The 17,458-nt window shown below is 58.6% G+C and overlaps 3 protein-coding genes across 3 annotated transcripts; 1 reads left to right on the top strand and 2 right to left on the bottom strand.

Annotated features, from left to right (window-relative positions):
* Positions 1 to 4,999: 4,999 nt before the first annotated feature.
* cbp4 (Assembly factor cbp4) lies at positions 5,000 to 6,328 on the bottom strand. The gene is made up of 3 exons (XM_047991675.1): positions 5,930 to 6,328; positions 5,513 to 5,697; positions 5,000 to 5,374 (listed from the first exon to the last, which is right to left on the bottom strand). Exons 1-3 carry the CDS (start codon positions 5,980 to 5,982, stop codon positions 5,241 to 5,243), a joined length of 372 nt encoding a protein of 123 aa, XP_047847687.1. The 5' UTR covers positions 5,983 to 6,328; the 3' UTR covers positions 5,000 to 5,240.
* A 1,152-nt stretch (positions 6,329 to 7,480) lies between these two features.
* On the bottom strand, positions 7,481 to 12,252 carry JDV02_009971 (RNA-directed RNA polymerase). The gene is made up of 2 exons (XM_047991674.1): positions 9,110 to 12,252; positions 7,481 to 9,050 (listed from the first exon to the last, which is right to left on the bottom strand). Exons 1-2 carry the CDS (start codon positions 12,156 to 12,158, stop codon positions 7,711 to 7,713), a joined length of 4,389 nt encoding a protein of 1,462 aa, XP_047847686.1. The 5' UTR covers positions 12,159 to 12,252; the 3' UTR covers positions 7,481 to 7,710.
* Positions 12,253 to 14,653: 2,401 nt separating this feature from the next.
* Positions 14,654 to 17,449, top strand: EPT1 (Phosphotransferase). Its single transcript, XM_047991673.1, has 3 exons — positions 14,654 to 15,416; positions 15,488 to 15,630; positions 15,713 to 17,449. Exons 1-3 carry the CDS (start codon positions 15,109 to 15,111, stop codon positions 16,504 to 16,506), a joined length of 1,245 nt encoding a protein of 414 aa, XP_047847685.1. The 5' UTR covers positions 14,654 to 15,108; the 3' UTR covers positions 16,507 to 17,449.
* Positions 17,450 to 17,458: the final 9 nt, after the last annotated feature.

The following is a 17,458-nucleotide window of genomic DNA, read 5'->3' as shown; positions in this document are numbered from 1 at the left end:
CCTGGCACGACGCGGGTTACACACTAGGGTTCTCGGGCCGGCGGCAGGGGGGCATTGGACCAAGAGAGACTGTAGAAAGAGTGCCGCTGCAGGCCTTGCGAATCCAAGCGGCAATCCGGCTGAGGCCGAGTTCAAGCATTCGGTGCCAACAAGTGTCTTGGAAGCCAAGGTATAGCCTGCTATGCGTAGTAGAGGAGACACGGCATTGTGCATATACCTTGGTAGTGTGTTCTACCCAGTACGTTACTTAGCAGTCGTACCTGCCGGCAGGAGACATCGGCGCTCTTGCCAGCCCAACAGATCCTGCAAAGTACTTGGTGCACTAACACCGGCTACCTGACCTGTTGCTGCGCTCAAGGTGTAGTACCTTTGGAACCTTACCCACCCGGTTGGCCCAGTGCCCGCCAGCCAGGTATGCGTGTCGTACACGTACTTACAGAGCCCTGGTGCCATGTGGTGGGCAGGCCATTGGTTTGCATTATTGTAGTATTGTAGGTACTGCCCTGTACGATCTGCTACCTGCACTGACCGCAGTGTGCTTTATCTTGCCTGACTGATGACCGAGCGCCCCCTGTTGGAGGCAACATGTTACCGTAGTACGTCAAGTCAAGATACTCACTCCAAGTCCCCTCTACCAACGCCGATATGTCGGGTACCCGAGGTACCAAGTATTCCCGCACCTCCGAATGCCCAACAGACTGGTCGACGTTGCACAAGTTCCCAAGTCGCACAGTACTAACTACTTACAGCACAGCATGCACCTGCTCGCCACTCCAGCCTCTCCTCTCACGCCTCTCTCATATTGTGTGCCTTGCTTGCCTGAGCCTGAGCTGGTCTCGTGGCCGTCCCCCTTTTCCTTATTGATTTGCAGGTCCCACCCCGACCAGTAGTGCAAGGAGTACACGCGACCAACTGCATCGACATGGCCCTCGTTTGTGCTGCATTCCACAAACCGTCACCACCACAACGAATCGCGGAGCCACACCGCAGCAAACACAACGCGATGCGGGGGAGCCGGACCAAAGTACTTCCCCATGACTGGCACACGCGACTTCGATTCGTGCGCGAGGCCCTTCGGGGCCCCTGCTCCATGGGATAGGAGTCAAGCATGGGGGGATCGTGGAGTCGAGATGCTCCACGACCAACTGCCCAACGCCACTCCCTACGCCATCCGACTGTACTGTACTCCGTACACTAACACGTTGCCGTCCAGTTTTTGTCAGGCACACCTGCGCCACCGATTACTCGTCCTGGATGCACATCTCTGTGGCGCGATCGACTCCGAGCCAGACGAGAAAAGGCATATCGACGACAACAGCCGTGGCGCCCGCCGACCACGGCACGACAGCAAGGTCGTTGGCTCTCGCCTCGCAGCGCCATGCAGCCGCCAAGTCGAGCCCCGGCAAATGCCGACAGCAACTAATAAGTTAAGTCTCCAGAGTTCAGAGCCCGGATTCAGATCTCAGAACTAGCGTGTGGGGTGTGGCCCAGCCCTTGCAAGTTGTGCCCACCTGCATCGCTAGCGCCTGCTTTATCTTGGGGGGCCTTTTGCGAGCCGGCTCGTGGCCCGGGACAAACATCACCGTCAGTGCGCCACCAACTGCGATGCCGTCTTCAATTGTCTGCGTCGCGGATGCGCCCACCGTGGCCCAGGCACATTCGCTACTACTACTTATCACCAGTGGCGAGACTATCCCCGATGGCAAGGCTCTGACTCTCCAGGCCCCTGGAAGGATTACCGTAATGAGCGCAGGTTACTAACTAGTATACAGTATCGCGAGTACAGTACGTAGGCAGATGCCCCTTCTATGTCGATTCTAGCAATGACGGCCCAGACCGCAGTTTCTCTCCGAGGAAGGTTTCGGCACATGCTTCGCAGCTCGTGAGCGGCACGGTGCCTTCAGCCATCAACCAGTCAGCCCCTTGCCGACCGTGCGTGCTGTCGAGTATTGACTGACGCTGCTGTCTCGGGGTCTCCGCACCCTTCTGAGATAGTGTCTTGCCTCATAAAGTTGGTTGCAGATGGGGCGAGACGGGTGCCTGCCGCTGAAGGAGCGCTCGCTCATCATCCACTGAGCCGCAGCTCTCACCCACGAGCGCACGGAACTCCTCACGAGGCGTGCCCGAGCCGAACCGCGTTGATGCTGTGCTGCCATCCCAAAGCGGCTGCTACGCAAGAGTTATGACATGTATCTACCATGATGCCCCCTCCCCCTGCCGTCTTTGACACTGGGACTTGACTCCGGGTCCTACAGCAACGGACCCTTGACTTGCCTTGTTATCAGGTAGAGTGATCGCGGCTGCGGCTGCCAGCGCAAGCGCGGCGGCCGTGTCGGCCCCCACGGCTCCCCAGAGATGATCGAGCCAATGGCCTGAAGCGCCTCTCCCGTCGGCTGTCGCACCGCAGTCTGCCTATCCCACAAACGGCAGGAAATTAGTTCGTCGGGGGCGTCTCGAGGCTTCAACAACCGGGTAGTTGGAGGGAAGCCACTATAGATACGCACCCGTTTCGGGGATTGGGGCCGGCCGCCAGCAGTCCGCCAAGTTATTGAAGCCGTAACTCCCGTCAATCACTTCCCCCTTGCGCTTCCGGCCAGCCTGGGCTCTACCAACGGCCAGGCGAGGAGCATATCACATTCACATCGCGGTGGTTGGAGAGTCAAGCCACGAATCCCCGTGCGATGCTGAGTGTGGCCTCCCATTATTAGTTATCACGCTGACTGGGGCAGCGACCTCGCCGTTGGGCCGCCTGGTGGACTTTTGTTCCGGCCAAGGCGAATGGCGCAAGACGGCATGTGACCAGGCGCCTGTCGTGTGCGTCGCACGACCGCCCGTGTTGCGCGCCACAGGGAAGACTGCGCCGAGTCTTGTTTTCACCTTTTTTATTTTTCGAATGCAACCTGGGCCCTGACCAAGGGCGGGGCGTGCTCGCGTTTCTATTCTTTGCTCAGCACCTGGGGCAACGTTTCCGATGTGGTGGCACGGCGCTCCCTCGGAACCAGCCATCCAATATACCACGATGGTATGTATGCTCTTGCCAAGTGCAAAGAAAGCTTGTCTGCATTGTGCAACGATCTGCGATACTGGCTTAGTTCGTCGCCTCGACAGCCTCGACCAGTCGACTCCTAAGGAGCAGTGGAGACACTTGGCACTGAACCTCGTGGAGTGCATGTTGGCCCATCACTCAAGGGCCCGCCTGGTGATGGATGCGATCGTCGCGCCTCATGAGGCCACTCGACCATGTCTTGACCACACGTTGCTATCCTTTTCTGCAACCTGCAGCATACAGTAAGTACTGTACCTTACTTTGAACAAAGTTCGTATGGTCCCAGTACTGTGGTGGAGCCGACGGGGCATCACCAAGTTCATCGCCAGGTTGGCCAGCGGTCGCGGCGAGAGGGCCGTGACAGCCAAGCGTTCTCAATTGCGGCGCATATGAATAGTCAGCAACAATTCTCTATATACTCTAGATGGCGTGTGACTTCCGGTATTCGCCCGAGAGCGACTGACTGCCCGGCAGAGCAAGACAGGCAGTGGATGGCAGTTTCGTGCCTTGTTCCAGCGACGGTATAGTACTCCAACGACATGGCCTTCATCCGCAACCCAGAATCCGCTACTCTGGCAGACCACGCTCGGATTCGAGGAGACCGAGAGCTTCCTTGAGTGGCACGGGCTAAAACTAGTCGTTACCACCTCAGAACGTTGCTGCTTTAACAACGCTCAAAGCACAAGGGCTGTGTGTCACTGGTGCGACCCGGCGCAGTCAGCAGGCTCTGTCTGGGCCTTGCCACGCGCGCAAGGATCTGTCTGTTCAGCCAGACACGTTTGGTGTGACGACTGTCAAGATAACACTGATCTGTCTGATGTAGTGAAAACTGAGAAGACACTCAGAGCACAGTTGCCCTGGACGGCGCAGAATCGCCAAGGTTAGTTCACGTCTCTCTGCATACAGGGCCTAATCCCCTGGGCTCGCTTGTTGGACAAAAAAAAAACGGCCTGTTTTGTAGATCATGGCGCTACGCAAGAGGAGGTTCATGCGCGTGCTCGCCGACCAGCCTGGGCCGTCGGGTAACTACGACCTAGGCTTGCGATTGAGCTGGGCCACCGAACCCACCACCGCCCGATCCCTCGGATGCAGAGACGCCGGCAATGGGGACTTTTTGTCTCCCGCCAAGACAGCCGCTGTTCGTCGAGAACAGACGCGAAGGGGGGGGGGAATGAGGACTCACGTCCAACGGGCGCTGAAGACAATGGAGGCCTACAGTAACTTTACCCGCCTGCCTCTTTCACCGGTCGAGCCCGGCCCCCCGGAGGTGAAATGAGGAAGGTTGGCTGGGATACAGGTGCTCGGTCCTATTAGGAGGCTGAGGGTGTGGTGTTGGTGCGAGCGCGGGCGCGGGATGCAGTCTTTGTTGGGCCCCGACCTTGGGGCGTGTCCGAAGGGGGCCCGGAAGAAGGCCGGCCGGCCGGACGGGCTGTTGGTAGTTATCGACTCGACTGACACGGATGCTCGCTCGCGCTTGACTTGACTCTGTCGACAGTAGGCGGCTACGGGGGGGGGGGGGGCACGGTGCAGCAAGGGGACCAAGTCGTCGAGGAGGAATATCCGGCTTTGGAATCCTGAGGGACGAATGCGAAGACGGCTTGACAAAGGTGCCACGCTCGTGACGTGGCGAGTCGGCTCGCCACAAGTGAAGACGAAACAATACCGTACAGAGCTTGCTATTTCGCACACACACCAGTTCCTACGGGCAGTCAGTTGAAGACCACACTATACGTTGTGGTGCCAGCATCGTCGCCTCCTGCCGGTGCGTGGGATTCAGGATTGAGCAACGGGGAGGGGGGTGCCGCGCATGGCCGCCTCCATCCCCATTTACCTCCCTCTCCGGAGAGGCCGGGTCTCGAGCCCTGTCAACCGACCGGTCGGTCGGCCAGCATCGCCTCGGACACGTCGAGGTCGTCGTTTGAGGCATCGCGCGAGAGCGGATCGTCGGTGTCGATTGGGCACGTCCTGACGTCGATAGTATTGTACATTTTCCGCTGGACAGGGGTCCGTCCGTCCGTCCGTCCTTCCCCCTAGGAATCGAAACGAGAAGAAAAGCGTACCTTGCAATACTGTACATACATGTTACAGTGGCAAATCACAAATCCCATGGATCCATCCAAAAAGCTCCGTCGTGATGCTCCTCTTCCTCCTCCGATATGGGCCACCTTCCCCTTCGCGCACGCGCGCACGCTCGTTACTTTGCTGACCCCAGGCCGGCCTCGCGCCGCATCTCCTCTCTCTGCGCCTCGGCCTCCCGCTGCTGCGCCTTGCCCGCCCGAAGTGCCGCCTGTTTTTTCCGTTCCTCCTCCTCCTTGACCACGATCCAGACTTGAGAAAACGCGCCACTGTCAGTGTTTTCTCCTTTTTTTCTCTTCCTTCTCCTTTCCCAAAAAGGTAATGCGTGCGTGCTCCTTGACATAAAGAGGGAGAAAGAGAATGAGGAGCAGGGAGGGGGGGATTACGCACTGGGCTTGTCCGACCGGGAGTACTCCTTGAGCTTGGTCACAAACTCGTCAAACTCTTGCTCGCGCTCCTCGCGCTGCTCGATGCTCCGCTTGAGGAGGTCCGGGTTGTACCGCGCCCGCAGCTGCTCCTCGGTCGGGGTGAGCCACCACGTGAGCGCCGGTCCGCCGATGCTGACGGCCGCGCCGCTGTAGGTTGGGGAAAGAACGGGGTCAGCGTCCGCACTGCTCTTGCTTGTCTCTCCCATTTCTCTCTAATCTTCTTGTTTTCCCCTTTCATCTGTGTGTCTCTTGTCCATCACGAGGAGATGGAGGAGGGAGGGCGGGGGGGTAGTGCGCCGGCCTCGCCATACTCGACGGGTCTTGCTCCACGGGTAGAGAAGAGTAGGGGAGGGAAGAGGAGGAGGGCCTTCCGACATACCCGATTAGAACCTTTGTCCATAGCCGCCAGTTGACGGGCTTCTTGGGAGGCATGTTTGCCGCGTGGATAGAATCGCGAGGGTCTGTATTTGCCCGCCACGCGGGTGGAGGAGGAAGCGGCCGTTTGCGGGATGCTCGTGCTCGTGCGCGCGCGCGCGAGGGATGAGTGATGTGAGGCGTCGTCGTCGTCGTCGCCGTATGCCTGGTGTTCTTTTCGTCCGCCGACTTTGTTCCGTTTCGTTCGGTCGCCCGCCCGTGTGTGCGGATGGCCCGGCGTTTCCAACTACTCGCCCGTCGACCGTAATTCGTCTCGCTGTGTCGGTCGTCGGCGTAATGCGAGGGATATGCGATAGTGTTGTAGGTGGGCAGAACCAGGGGGGGGGGACCGTTTTCGGGCTCGAGGGTGGTCGATGATGTCGTCGACGAAGCGGTTCGCGCGAGAGCTCGCCTGGCTTGCGCTTTTGCGCATCGATTTTGCCACTACCGCAGCGCGAACGATAGCGTAGCGTAGCGGAGCGGAGCGGGCGGGCCAGCGAGCGGTGAGAGCCAGTCAGGGAGCCAGCAATGGGCAGCAGCAAGCAGCAGTGGTGAGTGGTGGCTGAACCGGGCCCGGGGCTCACAGGCGTGTGGCGCGAGCTTACGCTGAGCGTTGCGTGTGGCTAAGTTGGTGGTGGTGGTTCGCGCGCCTCCGGGATTCAACGACACTGCTACTACTATTGACCGCTGAACGAATGGGTCTATGGAAAGCGTCGATTGATGGGTGAGTGCGCTTTGCGAAGAGACGATACTGTTTTTCATATATATGAATTTATACATATTTGTTCGTCTTTCTTTTTTTTTTTTTGACCCCAGAAGCACCAACTCTGCCCGTAAATCTGCCACCCTGAACCCGGCACCCTCGCACGCACACACACACCGTGGCGTCTCGCACACAGACTGGACGCAACTCACATCTCACTCTGTCCACGGCGCGAATCCGGCGGGCCACGGGCTCGCGCTCAATCTGCACGTCACATACGACTGCGCACTGTCACCATCGTCGCTGCTACGTACCTGGTAGCACTGCGCACTGCTCATATACGCACACGCCACACCCTCACTCCTCCTCGTCAGGCAGGACAGGGAGCGGCCCGAAGAAGGGGGGGGGGCAAACAACATCATCGGAGGGATCGCCAGATAGGTGGATGATGGAGGGACGGGAAGGGGAAAGAGGCACGTGCTGGGCCAGACCGGGGGACCCCCCCCCCCCTGGTTCCCCAGCTTATGCATGGCTGAAGCCTCAAGAACCAAAATTCAACTTCACCTGCCGGCTTGCGTACCCGGACGGCTGACACCCCCCGCTGAGTCACCAGGTCGCAACGCAGATAACCTCACGCTGCCCCTGAAGGTCCGGTACTGCGTAGGCACGAGCCCGGCTGCGGGACGAGCCGTCGGGGAAGCACATGCGATGGGCCTCGACGCCCACCTATACATGCAGATGACACGTACTTCGCACATAGGCATCACCGAGTCATGATGCATCGTACATATGCCACATAATCACGCGTTATTGCTCGCTACGTAGCATCGATCGTCTTATGCTTCCTTCGAGCCGTCTCCCAATGCAACTAAACGCCCCCGAGATGCAAGACTGCCCGTCTGTGTTTTCCTAGCGGGCATGTACGTCGCCGCGGCCCAAAACTCCAAGTGATCCCGGACGAGCTGGTCGTCGCTGTTCCCTGAGAAAAAACGCCTCGCTACCATCGTTGATTCGTCACGCTGAAGCACGCCTCGCGCTGCCGACTAGTCGTCTTCGTCAAAGCCGATGAGCGCGGCAAACCTGTCCATAGCAGTGCTTCCCTCCCGCTCATCCGCTGCGCCATCCTTGTCGGAGACGCCAACCCTTTCGTAGTCGTCGCCACTGTCACCTCCGTGGCTCTCATTTTCGCAGCCATGGCTGCTGCCATCAACTCCGTGGCCTCCATTCTCGTCAATATTCAAGTCGTTGTCGTCGTCGTCGTCGTCAAAAAGGTCTATTTCCTCACGGCTTTGAGTCTCAACCTGCTCGGGCTCGGCGCTGGTATCGCGGAACTCGAGCCCAGGGCTCATGATGACTCTCATGGATGCGCCTGCCCCGAGTCTACCCGACGGCTCGTCCTGAGCAGGCGCATCCAAGAGGCTTGCAACACTATCGCCACCCGGAGAGCTGATCAAGAGACCCGACTCGTCGCCGCTAGTAGTAAGCGGCATGTCGAACTCGTCGAGCGTGCCAAAACTGATGAGATCGTCGCCGTCAAGGAACGTCGCGGAGCTGCCAACCTCACTACCACTAGGAATGCACACGTCTGCCGCCGTTCTTACTGCTTTCCCAGGGTCGGTGGGATACTGCACGGCGCTATCGCTGTGCCCGTGCGCCTTGCGCCTGGACGCGGCCAGGTGCGACCTCTTGGGTTGGTATTGGCCACCAGAAGCGATGCGGATAAGGACCCAGTGGAATAACCAAGGGAAGCTGATAAGCGGCATGAATCTAGGTTCCTTGAGGCGATGGGGGGCGGCTTGGGCCTCGCCGGACCCTTCGGCGGCCTCGCCATCGGGCTCATACAGCGCAACCTTGACCTCCTCCTCGGTCACCTTGTACATGGCTGCGACGAACTTGTCTAGCTTGTCGTCGTCACTGCCGCCCGCTGCCTCGTAGCAAAGCTCGCGGAAGCGGGTCTTGATGGCGTCGTACTCCTGGCCAAGATCTTCCGAGCGCTTGTAGTCACTGCCGATTGCCGGACGCGACATCGACCATCCGCTGTACAGTTCGAACTCGGTGGCGACGTCGTGCTGCGTGAGGACCCGGCGAACGGATAAGTCGTATTGCTGCTTGACTTTTCGCGCAGCCTGGAGGATATCGTCGCCGAGTTGGTACCGGCAGAGTATTCTTTGATCAAAGGCGTGCTCCCAGTCAGGCTGAAACTCGATGGTCTGCCGCACGACCTTGTCGTAGAGCACTCCCAACGCTTTCGTCGACCGGTACGAGCTACGCTTCTCCATAAAGTGCGGCCATCTCTTCGGCTGCAGGCTCAAATCCCACTCGGCCGGGTCGCCTGTTTTGGGGAAGTCGACGGCCTTGGAGTGTAGCTCTGCCAAGTACAAGCCTACAAGTCATTAGCAACGGTCGGACAAACGTCAGCGGGGTTCTAAGGGGGGTGCGCACATATTTGCGACTTCGGCCCATCCTCTTCGAGGTCACAGTGTGCCAGGTGTGAGGTCGCGATCAATGGAAGAACATCATTCTTCATGTACTTGACGAAGAAATCGCGAATGTCGTTGACTTCGACGTCTCTTTGCAGCTCCAGAGGTTTCGACGGGGTATAGCTCATGGGCGGAAAGTTCCACTCCGTCGGTATCAGATTGGGATCCCAGATGACGAAGAAGTCATCGCCGTCCAAGTCTCCACCGGAGAGCATGTTGGGGACGGGGCGGTCCCCTGTCGACGCAAACACGACCACGTCCCTGAGGTGGTGCAGACGAGGGTTGTCGACGGCTTGCACGACGCGTATGTCACCGGGGTGGAGCGAGGGGTTGCGACCGACAATACACACGCCCTTGACGATGATGGTCTCGTCATAACGAGCCGGGTCTGTTAGCTGCAAGAAGACTTGGGGCAGCTTGTTTACGTCCTTGTTCTTGGCACCTTCTGTTGCCACCGAGTGGCCCCTCAACGTGCCGGTTTCGTCGACGCAGCCGAGCACAAAAGCGCTCTTTTCGATCTGGATCCGAGCCTTCTCTTTCAGTAGCTTGAGGGACCAAGACCTCCAGAGGTTCAAAAGATTCAGTGTAAATGGTTCTTGGACGTCGTCCGTTCTGAAGCCAGCCTTGAGCAGCTCCGCCAGCACCAGCGTTGACTGGTTCTCGTCGACAAACTTGGTCAAGAGTCCAACGGCGACGGAGTTGTCCCGCATTGCCTTTTGGTATTCTCGAATTTGCTGATTGAGAAGGTTTAGAAACGCACCGGCAGGGACGCCGAGGCATTCGAGGATGGTAATGGTTTGTCGATTCAGCGTCGCCGTGGAGAACTTGGCGCAGCGAATAATCTCCAAGCCGTTGGCCACCGCCTTGAACTTTTCTTGGGAATGGCGAACATGTACTTGCATCCCCTGGGCCTGCGGCCAGACCGCCAGGACTCCCTTGCAGCCCCCCATTCGAAACTGAAACGCAGTGGGCTCATCGAAGACGTCCAACGTCATCTCTTCGATGATGAGGCTGGCGAGAAACTGCGAGATCTTGCCGACGCCATCGGTGAAGCAGTATCCATCGCGTTCGATGTCGGCTATCGCCTTGACTGCGGGGCGGAATATGCCGCGTATCTCTCTGGTCGTCGAAAAGCACTGACCGAGGCGGGCGGCATACTTTGCAACGACTCGGATGTGGCTGAAATGGCCCATCCACTTTCGGATATCGTCGCACGACAGATGCTCCGTCGGGCAGAAGAAGTAGACGCCGCACTGTCTCAGCTGCGAGCTGCCAAAACCAAGAAACTCGTACACTCGATCGCCTATCCGAATACCCTGGTATAGCGCCCTGAATATGCGCTTCCAAATCTCGTCGTTCTGCTTCTTGTTGATGGCGATGCGGCCCTGTTCAGCTTCTTCTATGAATTGAACCCGCAAGAAGCGATCCTGAATGTGATTGTATTTGCGCATTACCCGGTTAGACGTCTCCACCGTTGGAGAGTTGTATCGTATCGTCGTGGGAGTGATGACTGCCTTGCGGACTAGGTTGCAGTAGTGTGGCGTCTTGAGATTGGGGATGTAGGCTTCAGCGTCGGGGTGTTCAAAGAGCGCCATGGGATCGTACATGGTCTCTCCCTGATCGACGAGATATTCCAGACGGCGCGTGGCGTCGAAGGGTTTCAAACTCGCTAGCCTCTGCAAGAATTCGAGGGTTACCGTGTGCTCATTGAGAATGCCACGAGAAACGCAAACTTCGAGCTGGTAGCGGATCTCGAAGGGTAGGTGAACGACGGGGGATGCTGAGAGTTCCAGCAAGGCCGACGCGTTCCCTTCGGCGGCGACAGGTGGGTGGTCGAGAAAGTCCCACATTGTCTTTCCGGCTTGGCGAACGTCGAACGCGTCACTTTTATGCACCGCAACGTTGAAGTCCTCGAGCGCCATCTGCATGAGGTCTGGTGAATTGATGTACCCCATTTCGGTCTCTTGTGAGATGACGAGACGAAACGTGGTCCAGCGGCCAATCTCCATATAGCCGGGGTCATCTATTTCATTGTGCACGGCGACTGGCTGCTTCATTGGAAGGTTTAGATCGTTGGCGATGTCCGTCGCGCGGAACCACAGGTCAGTGAAGCTCCATATTGTAGACCTGTCGGTGAAGGAGGCCTCGACGTCGTCCATCTTCCAAAAGTACTGAGGTGGGCGCTGTAGAGGCAGCACCCACACAGTGCTTCCATCCGCCGTTGTGGTCTGGTGCAAATTCTTGATGCTGGTAATGTCGACCTGAAAGCGAAACTCTCGAAGTTCCTGCCAGTCGTCCTTGTCCACGACGGTGGGAAAGTAGACGTTGAGCCATTTGTTCTTGACGTCGAGCTCCATCTTCATGGAGCCTGACTGGGACGAGGGTAAAATTGATTTCATGGCCATCATGGCTTTGGGCCCAACCATGGTTCCGAGGTCGAGCTGCTGCAGCCCGATGGTCATCTTGATCGGATACTCTCGCTGGTGAGCCGTGTTGCTGTTGACGAGCCATCTACGCGGAGGCTCCCAACTCATGGTGACGGGGAGTTGAAGGCCGTGAGGGTATGTGCGCACGTTTGGGTGCGGGACGGTGACGGTGCCGCGAGCCCAAAACGCGCGTTTCGGTGGCGGCTCGAAGCGGATTCGAGCGGACGTACTATTGCGACCTGTCCCTCTCTCGAAGATGTCTATCCAGACGACAGGACCGTAGGGCGAGAACCATTGCCACAGTTGCTCCGTCGTCACGTCGGCCGGCAGACGACTCAGCCTCACGGTTAATTCGCGCCACTGCCGCCATTCTGCTCTGGACTCTGACTGCAGCGAGCTCCCCGGCGAGCTCCTGGATGAGCTCCTGGTCGAGCTCCTTGGCTTATGAGGAGTTCGCTTCGACTTGTGGTGCGCCTGACCCTGCCGGGGGGTCACTGAAGAAGTTTGCGGTTTGTGCTCGTCAGCTGAGCATCTGTCCCGACGTGGAGTCCTCTGGGGACGGCGCGTGGGCTCCCCCTTGGACATGATTGACGTGAACCTGGCAGCTTATCGGTATGCTGCCGATTGAGTGCCGCCTCAATGCTGCCGTGACGTAGAGGCGGCGGATTGTAGGCAGGAGAGATGGCTGAACAATGAGAGGGTCTTTTTTGGCTAGCCCAGGGTGCCGCTCGATTTGGTCGCGTTTTCGCGTCTCCGCGAATGAGCTGCCGCTCGATTTGGTCCGCGCTGGCAGCGTGGGGCCGGGGTACTTCGCACGGGGCCACGCCAAAACGGGCAACCCTCGCAAGAGGAAGCGAGATCGTGGCAGCCGGTCAAGTGCGGTGAACGTTTAGTCTTGCACCTCGAGGGCGGAATAGCGGCGGCAGCAGCGGGCGACGGAAGCGATGAAGGGCTCGATCGCTAAATCATGCACCACCAGTCAATCTGGAAACCCCAATTTCGGGGCCGATGGCCTCAACCACGCCACTATGTGCTATGTGCGCGCTGACGCTCGGCTCTCTATAGCTGTTGATGTGAGCAACCTGTCAGCAAATGAAGCGGCCTGGAAACGGGAGGAACTGGGTAGTGCCTTGGTTCGCAAAGAGACGGAACAACGCCCAGCCTGCGCTGCGTACATACTTCGCTATCGCTTTGTGTAGGAGTGTCTCGTGTCACGCCACCATTTAGGTCGGATGGATAGTAAATGGTAGAAGGGAAGGGTAAAGAGGAGGTGAGGGGGTTGCGGAGACGAAAGAGGGAGATATGAGAGAGAGCGAGAGAGAGAGAGAGCACGGGCGAAGATACGGCGAGAAAGCAGAGAATGAAGCAAACGTTGGAGCTCGGGTGCAGCAAGTGCGATGAGAGCGAGTGTTTGTGTATGTGCGAAGTGAGAGGTAAGGTAACTTGCCTGGCGACGGACTCTGGGCGCCGGTGCGGGCGACGTGTGTTGCGCGCAGTGAGCTGGTGGAAGGAAGGTGCGGCCGGGCTCGCTGTTGCCAGCTGCGCGCAGTCGCTGCGGAGCGGGGTCGAGCTCAGGCTCGGGCTGGGCTGTCCGAGCGCAGTGATTCACCATCAAACGTCTCTCACGACCATGGCCATGATTCGTGGTTCTTATTTATGTTGCGGGTGGTCTCCCTCTGGTTTGCACCCCGGCGGTGGACCGGCAAGGGCGAACAGACGAGCGATTCACTGACGGGCGCGGGACGTTCGGGTTCAAGGTACCGGCTTGAAACAGTGAGCGAGTCCAAGTACGCCTACGTGGCCTGCTGATGCTGTTCTAGATTTCAAGTTCGCCTCCGGCCAGGCTCATTGTGTTGAGCTGGTGCACCACGTCTTCTGTCGTTCAGTGTAACTTGTTTGATAGGAGTCTATGGGTATGGGGCACTAACAATGGCCCGCGTTCAAATACAGTATCGTGAGTACCTGGATATCTGATAACGGAAGGGAGCTGCATTACCGAGCAAACGCCGGCTTGTTAGCAGGTACCTTATGTTGCCTAGCCAGAGGGCCACGAGGTGGTACGGCGCGTCCGTCCATCCAAAACGCTTCGTGGATTCTCTCCATCCTGCACAGCTGGGCGGCGCTAATAACCCGCGTAGATCAAACCCCCTCTAGACTTGCACGACTCAAGGAGCGGATGCCCAACGCGCTGTGACGCCACCACGCGGGACCACCCGCCCACATTGGCTGCATGTGTCTTCTTGTCTCCCTGCAGGAAGCGCGCGGCGCAGCGGGACGGATTGCCGAAAGAGTCCCCATCCCGTCGGCAGACATGACACCTGAGTCCGCTCGCCATGCGTCTCTCTTCACCTGCCAACTGACAATGTCCGCACGTACAGTCTACTGTACTTTGTACTGGGCGACAAAGGTCTGCAGTGGGGATCATCGTCTGCAGCAAGGCTCCCCGGCGGGCGGGCGCATTGTAACAGCAGTGTTAGAGACCCTGATGCCCCATGTGTGAAGTACCTAGGTACCTGTACGTACTCTTTACTGTCAGTCGCTGCGGTCGCCTCAACCACCTGGTACTACCAAGGCACCAACTTGAAGGACAGAGGATGGTGCATGTAAATTGCGCCGACTCCGCTGCTGCGCATCAACCTTGCGGCACGATGCTTGCGCACATGCTCGCCCATCCTCGCAATCTCTTGAAGACTGAAAGCATGTTTGTGGTCGGCTGCATACCAACCAGAAGAGAGACCTTCCCCGCTCCCAGTCGAGCGGCACGTGTGCGCAAATTGGATGCAGGAGACGGAGGGACGCGATACATGCGCACGCACGTCACGCCGTGATACGAGCCCGACCAGGCACGCGCGCACTAGGTAGCCAAACAGCAGGAAACCCGCCAACCTGTTCTCTACCCTCGGGCCTACCTACGACTACTTCGTACGGGGCCCCGAGAATGACGTCCCCTGGCACCACCACGATCCAATCAAGGCGCCCCGCCGGCAGAGCATCCATCGCCTGACATGGAGGCCGACCGACCAAAAGTTTGCCCAGTGGAGTTCCAATGCGTCTTTCCCCCAACCGGTTGAGCAAAAAGCCAGCAAGAACTCACTCCACTGTCGCAGACACGCATCCTTTCCATTTAGGTCCTCACCATCCCTCCTCCTGCTCCTCCCTCCTCCCCTTCCTCCCTCCCTCCCTTCCGCGCGCCACGCGAAGCGACCACTGCCTCGGCCCAATACACGCGACCGGCTCGTCGAATTGATTCTCTTGCATGCACGTGAAGCGCGTGTATCGCCGTCGCAATCGTCGCCTCGTCCGCTTCTCCCTCCTCGAATCCACCGCCGCCCCAAGTCGCGCCTGGCTCGGTGCCCCCGAGATCACGCCCATTGCGCTGTCCGTGCACACTCGCGTACCCGTGGCCGACCACGTCGTCAGTATTTTATTTGCGCGCTCTCGTCGACCGCCCGCCGGCCGCGCATACGAACGAACAACCACGCGACAGCGTCATACGCCCGATTGAAGAATACCCCAACACGGGGCCGCCGCCGCCATGGTTTACGTCCGTCAAAAGAACCTCCCGGCGCTCCGGGAGTACAAGTACTCCGCCGTCGACCGTTCGCTCGTGTCCAAGTACATCTTGAAGCCCTTCTACACAAATTTCGTCATCAAGTGCTTCCCCATGTGGATAGCGCCGAACCTCATCACCCTGACCGGCTTCATGTTCGTCGTCGTCAACGTCTTGACGCTGCTGTGGTACAACCCGACCCTCGACCACGACTGCCCCAGCTGGGTCTACTACAGCTGGGCTCTCGGCCTTTTCTTATACCAGACCTTTGACGCCGTCGATGGCTCCCAGGCGTGAGTCTTTGCTGCAAATTGCATTGGCCGCAACGCGCAGTTTCGCTGCTGACACCCACCCACCTGTCTAGTCGACGAACCAAGCAGTCCGGTCCCCTCGGCGAGCTGTTCGACCATGGCGTGGACGCGCTCAACACCAGTCTCGAGGTTCTCATCTTCGCCGCCTCCCAAAATATGGGTCAGGGCTGGAAGACGGTAGCGACCCTGTTCGCATGTGAGCCACCACCCTCCGGCGTCGACGTGACCTGCCGTGTCGTGTCATGCTTGGCTTCACCCGTGCTAACACGTCGCAATAGCGCTCCTCACCTTTTACGTACAGACCTGGGACGAATACCATACCAAGACGCTGACCCTGGGCATTGTCAACGGACCCGTCGAGGGCGTTCTCATCCTCGTCGCCGTCTACGCCCTCACCGGCTTCCTTGGCGGCGCCCACATCTGGCAGCGGAGCATGCTTCGCACCCTCGGCGTCCCCCAGGATCTCGGCATCCCGCCCATGGTCTACGAACTGTCCTTTACCGACTGGTACCTGGTCCAGGGTGCCGTCGTCCTCGTCCTCAACACCGTCGAGTCCTCGCTCAACGTCATCCGCGCTCGCCGCGCCAAGGGCGACCGCTCCCGCGGTGCGCTGCTCGGCCTGCTCCCCTTCTTCGGCATGTGGGTCCTGATCGTCGCGTATCTGTTCCTCAACGAGGACATCCTGCACAACCATCTCGTCCCATTTGTGCTCTTTGCCGGCCTCGTCAATGCCTACAGCGTCGGCCAGATGATCACCGCCCACCTCACCAAGATGCGCTTCCCCTACTGGAACGTCCTCGGCATCCCGCTGGTGTTTGGCGTCGTCGACGCGCTCGGCCCCTTCCTTCAGCAGCGATACGGCTTCGGCTGGCCCAGCTCCATTGGCGACGGCGAGTACCAGGTCGGCTTTGTCTTCCTCATGTTTGGCACCGCCCTCGGTGTCTACGGCAGCTTCGCCGTTGACGTCATCGTTACCATCTGCGACTACCTCGACATCTGGTGCCTCACCATCAAGCACCACTACGACGAGAGTGGTAACCCAATCTCCAACGGCAAGACAAAGAAGTTTTAGGCAAAGACCGCGTCAGACCCTCCCGGACTGGCCGGGGAGCACGACGCGATGCCAGGACCACGCCATACGGGGCCATAGGGCCGCAAGACGAGATGAATAGCTCAACAGATGGCAGGTGTTGTTGAAAAGAGGTACTCGATGCGATCGAGTACCTGGGGATGTAATGGTCAGTCATGTAAGATGAATTTTTGACAGCGATGCGGCGGCGGCAGCAGCAGCGGCGGCGTGGGCGGGGAGGGAGCCCGAGGGCCTGCCACGAGCATGCTCAAATCTCCCCACGCTTCATGGTGCCTCGTATCTTTACTACTACAGTCGTTGGTTTAGCAGTACCTTATCACGGCGCAGGCGAGAAAAGGCAGCGCACTGCTTTCGTTTTCTCCCCCGTCTACTGGGGTTGGGCCACGGAGTTTTTAGAGGACTGCCTTTCACCCCGTCTTTTTTTTTCCACGGCGGCTTCTCATGCGCTGGGCCGGGTTCTGCATCGGATTTTGTTTCGGGGCGGGTGGCAGAGAGTTTCATTTCGTTTACCTTGGTTCGAATAGGCTTTGACAGCAGGGAGGGAGGTATAGAGCGTTTGATTTTCGAGTCTCACAAAGTCTCGTGTGTTTTTGGTATGGCGAGCGAGCAAGCAAGCTTCAGGAAGGAGGAGGAGCGCAGACGGCACAGCGAGAGTAAAGGGGAGAAGACGAAGAAGAAGAAGAGTGGGACCAAAAAACGAAGGTGAGGACCAAGACGCAAGACGACAGACGAGAACGAGGATCAAGACGAGAGAGACGAGGACAAAGACATGACATGACACGACCTACATGTCAGTACGAGATGACGAGCGGATGGTGACGCGGGGGGGCCCAACGAGCGAGTAAATAGCTTGCTAGTCGTCAAGATGCCAGAGGCATGAGCCAGAACCAGCCAGTCGTGGCACACTGCCCCATCTCCCTTCTCCCCCTTGCCC

Source organism: Purpureocillium takamizusanense, chromosome 11, assembly GCF_022605165.1.
Source record: "Purpureocillium takamizusanense chromosome 11, complete sequence".
NCBI lineage: Eukaryota > Fungi > Ascomycota > Sordariomycetes > Hypocreales > Ophiocordycipitaceae > Purpureocillium > Purpureocillium takamizusanense.
This window is presented reverse-complemented; position numbering and strand designations above follow the sequence as displayed.

Excerpts from the sequence above, each read along its gene's own strand:
- cbp4 (XM_047991675.1), bottom strand. The coding sequence starts at position 5,982 with ATGCCTCCCAAGAAGCCCGTCAACTGGCGGCTATGGACAAAGGTTCTA. Across the intron at positions 5,698-5,929 it reads TGGACAAAGGTTCTAATCGG|CGGCGCGGCCGTCAGCATCG; the intron begins GTATGTCGGAAG and ends CCCAACCTACAG. Across the intron at positions 5,375-5,512 it reads CTCCCGGTCGGACAAGCCCA|TCTGGATCGTGGTCAAGGAG; the intron begins GTGCGTAATCCC and ends CGTTTTCTCAAG.
- EPT1 (XM_047991673.1), top strand. The coding sequence starts at position 15,109 with ATGGTTTACGTCCGTCAAAAGAACCTCCCGGCGCTCCGGGAGTACAAG. Across the intron at positions 15,417-15,487 it reads GCCGTCGATGGCTCCCAGGC|TCGACGAACCAAGCAGTCCG; the intron begins GTGAGTCTTTGC and ends CCACCTGTCTAG. Across the intron at positions 15,631-15,712 it reads GGTAGCGACCCTGTTCGCAT|CGCTCCTCACCTTTTACGTA; the intron begins GTGAGCCACCAC and ends ACGTCGCAATAG.
- JDV02_009971 (XM_047991674.1), bottom strand. The coding sequence starts at position 12,158 with ATGTCCAAGGGGGAGCCCACGCGCCGTCCCCAGAGGACTCCACGTCGG. Across the intron at positions 9,051-9,109 it reads TGGGCCGAAGTCGCAAATAT|GCTTGTACTTGGCAGAGCTA; the intron begins GTGCGCACCCCC and ends AATGACTTGTAG.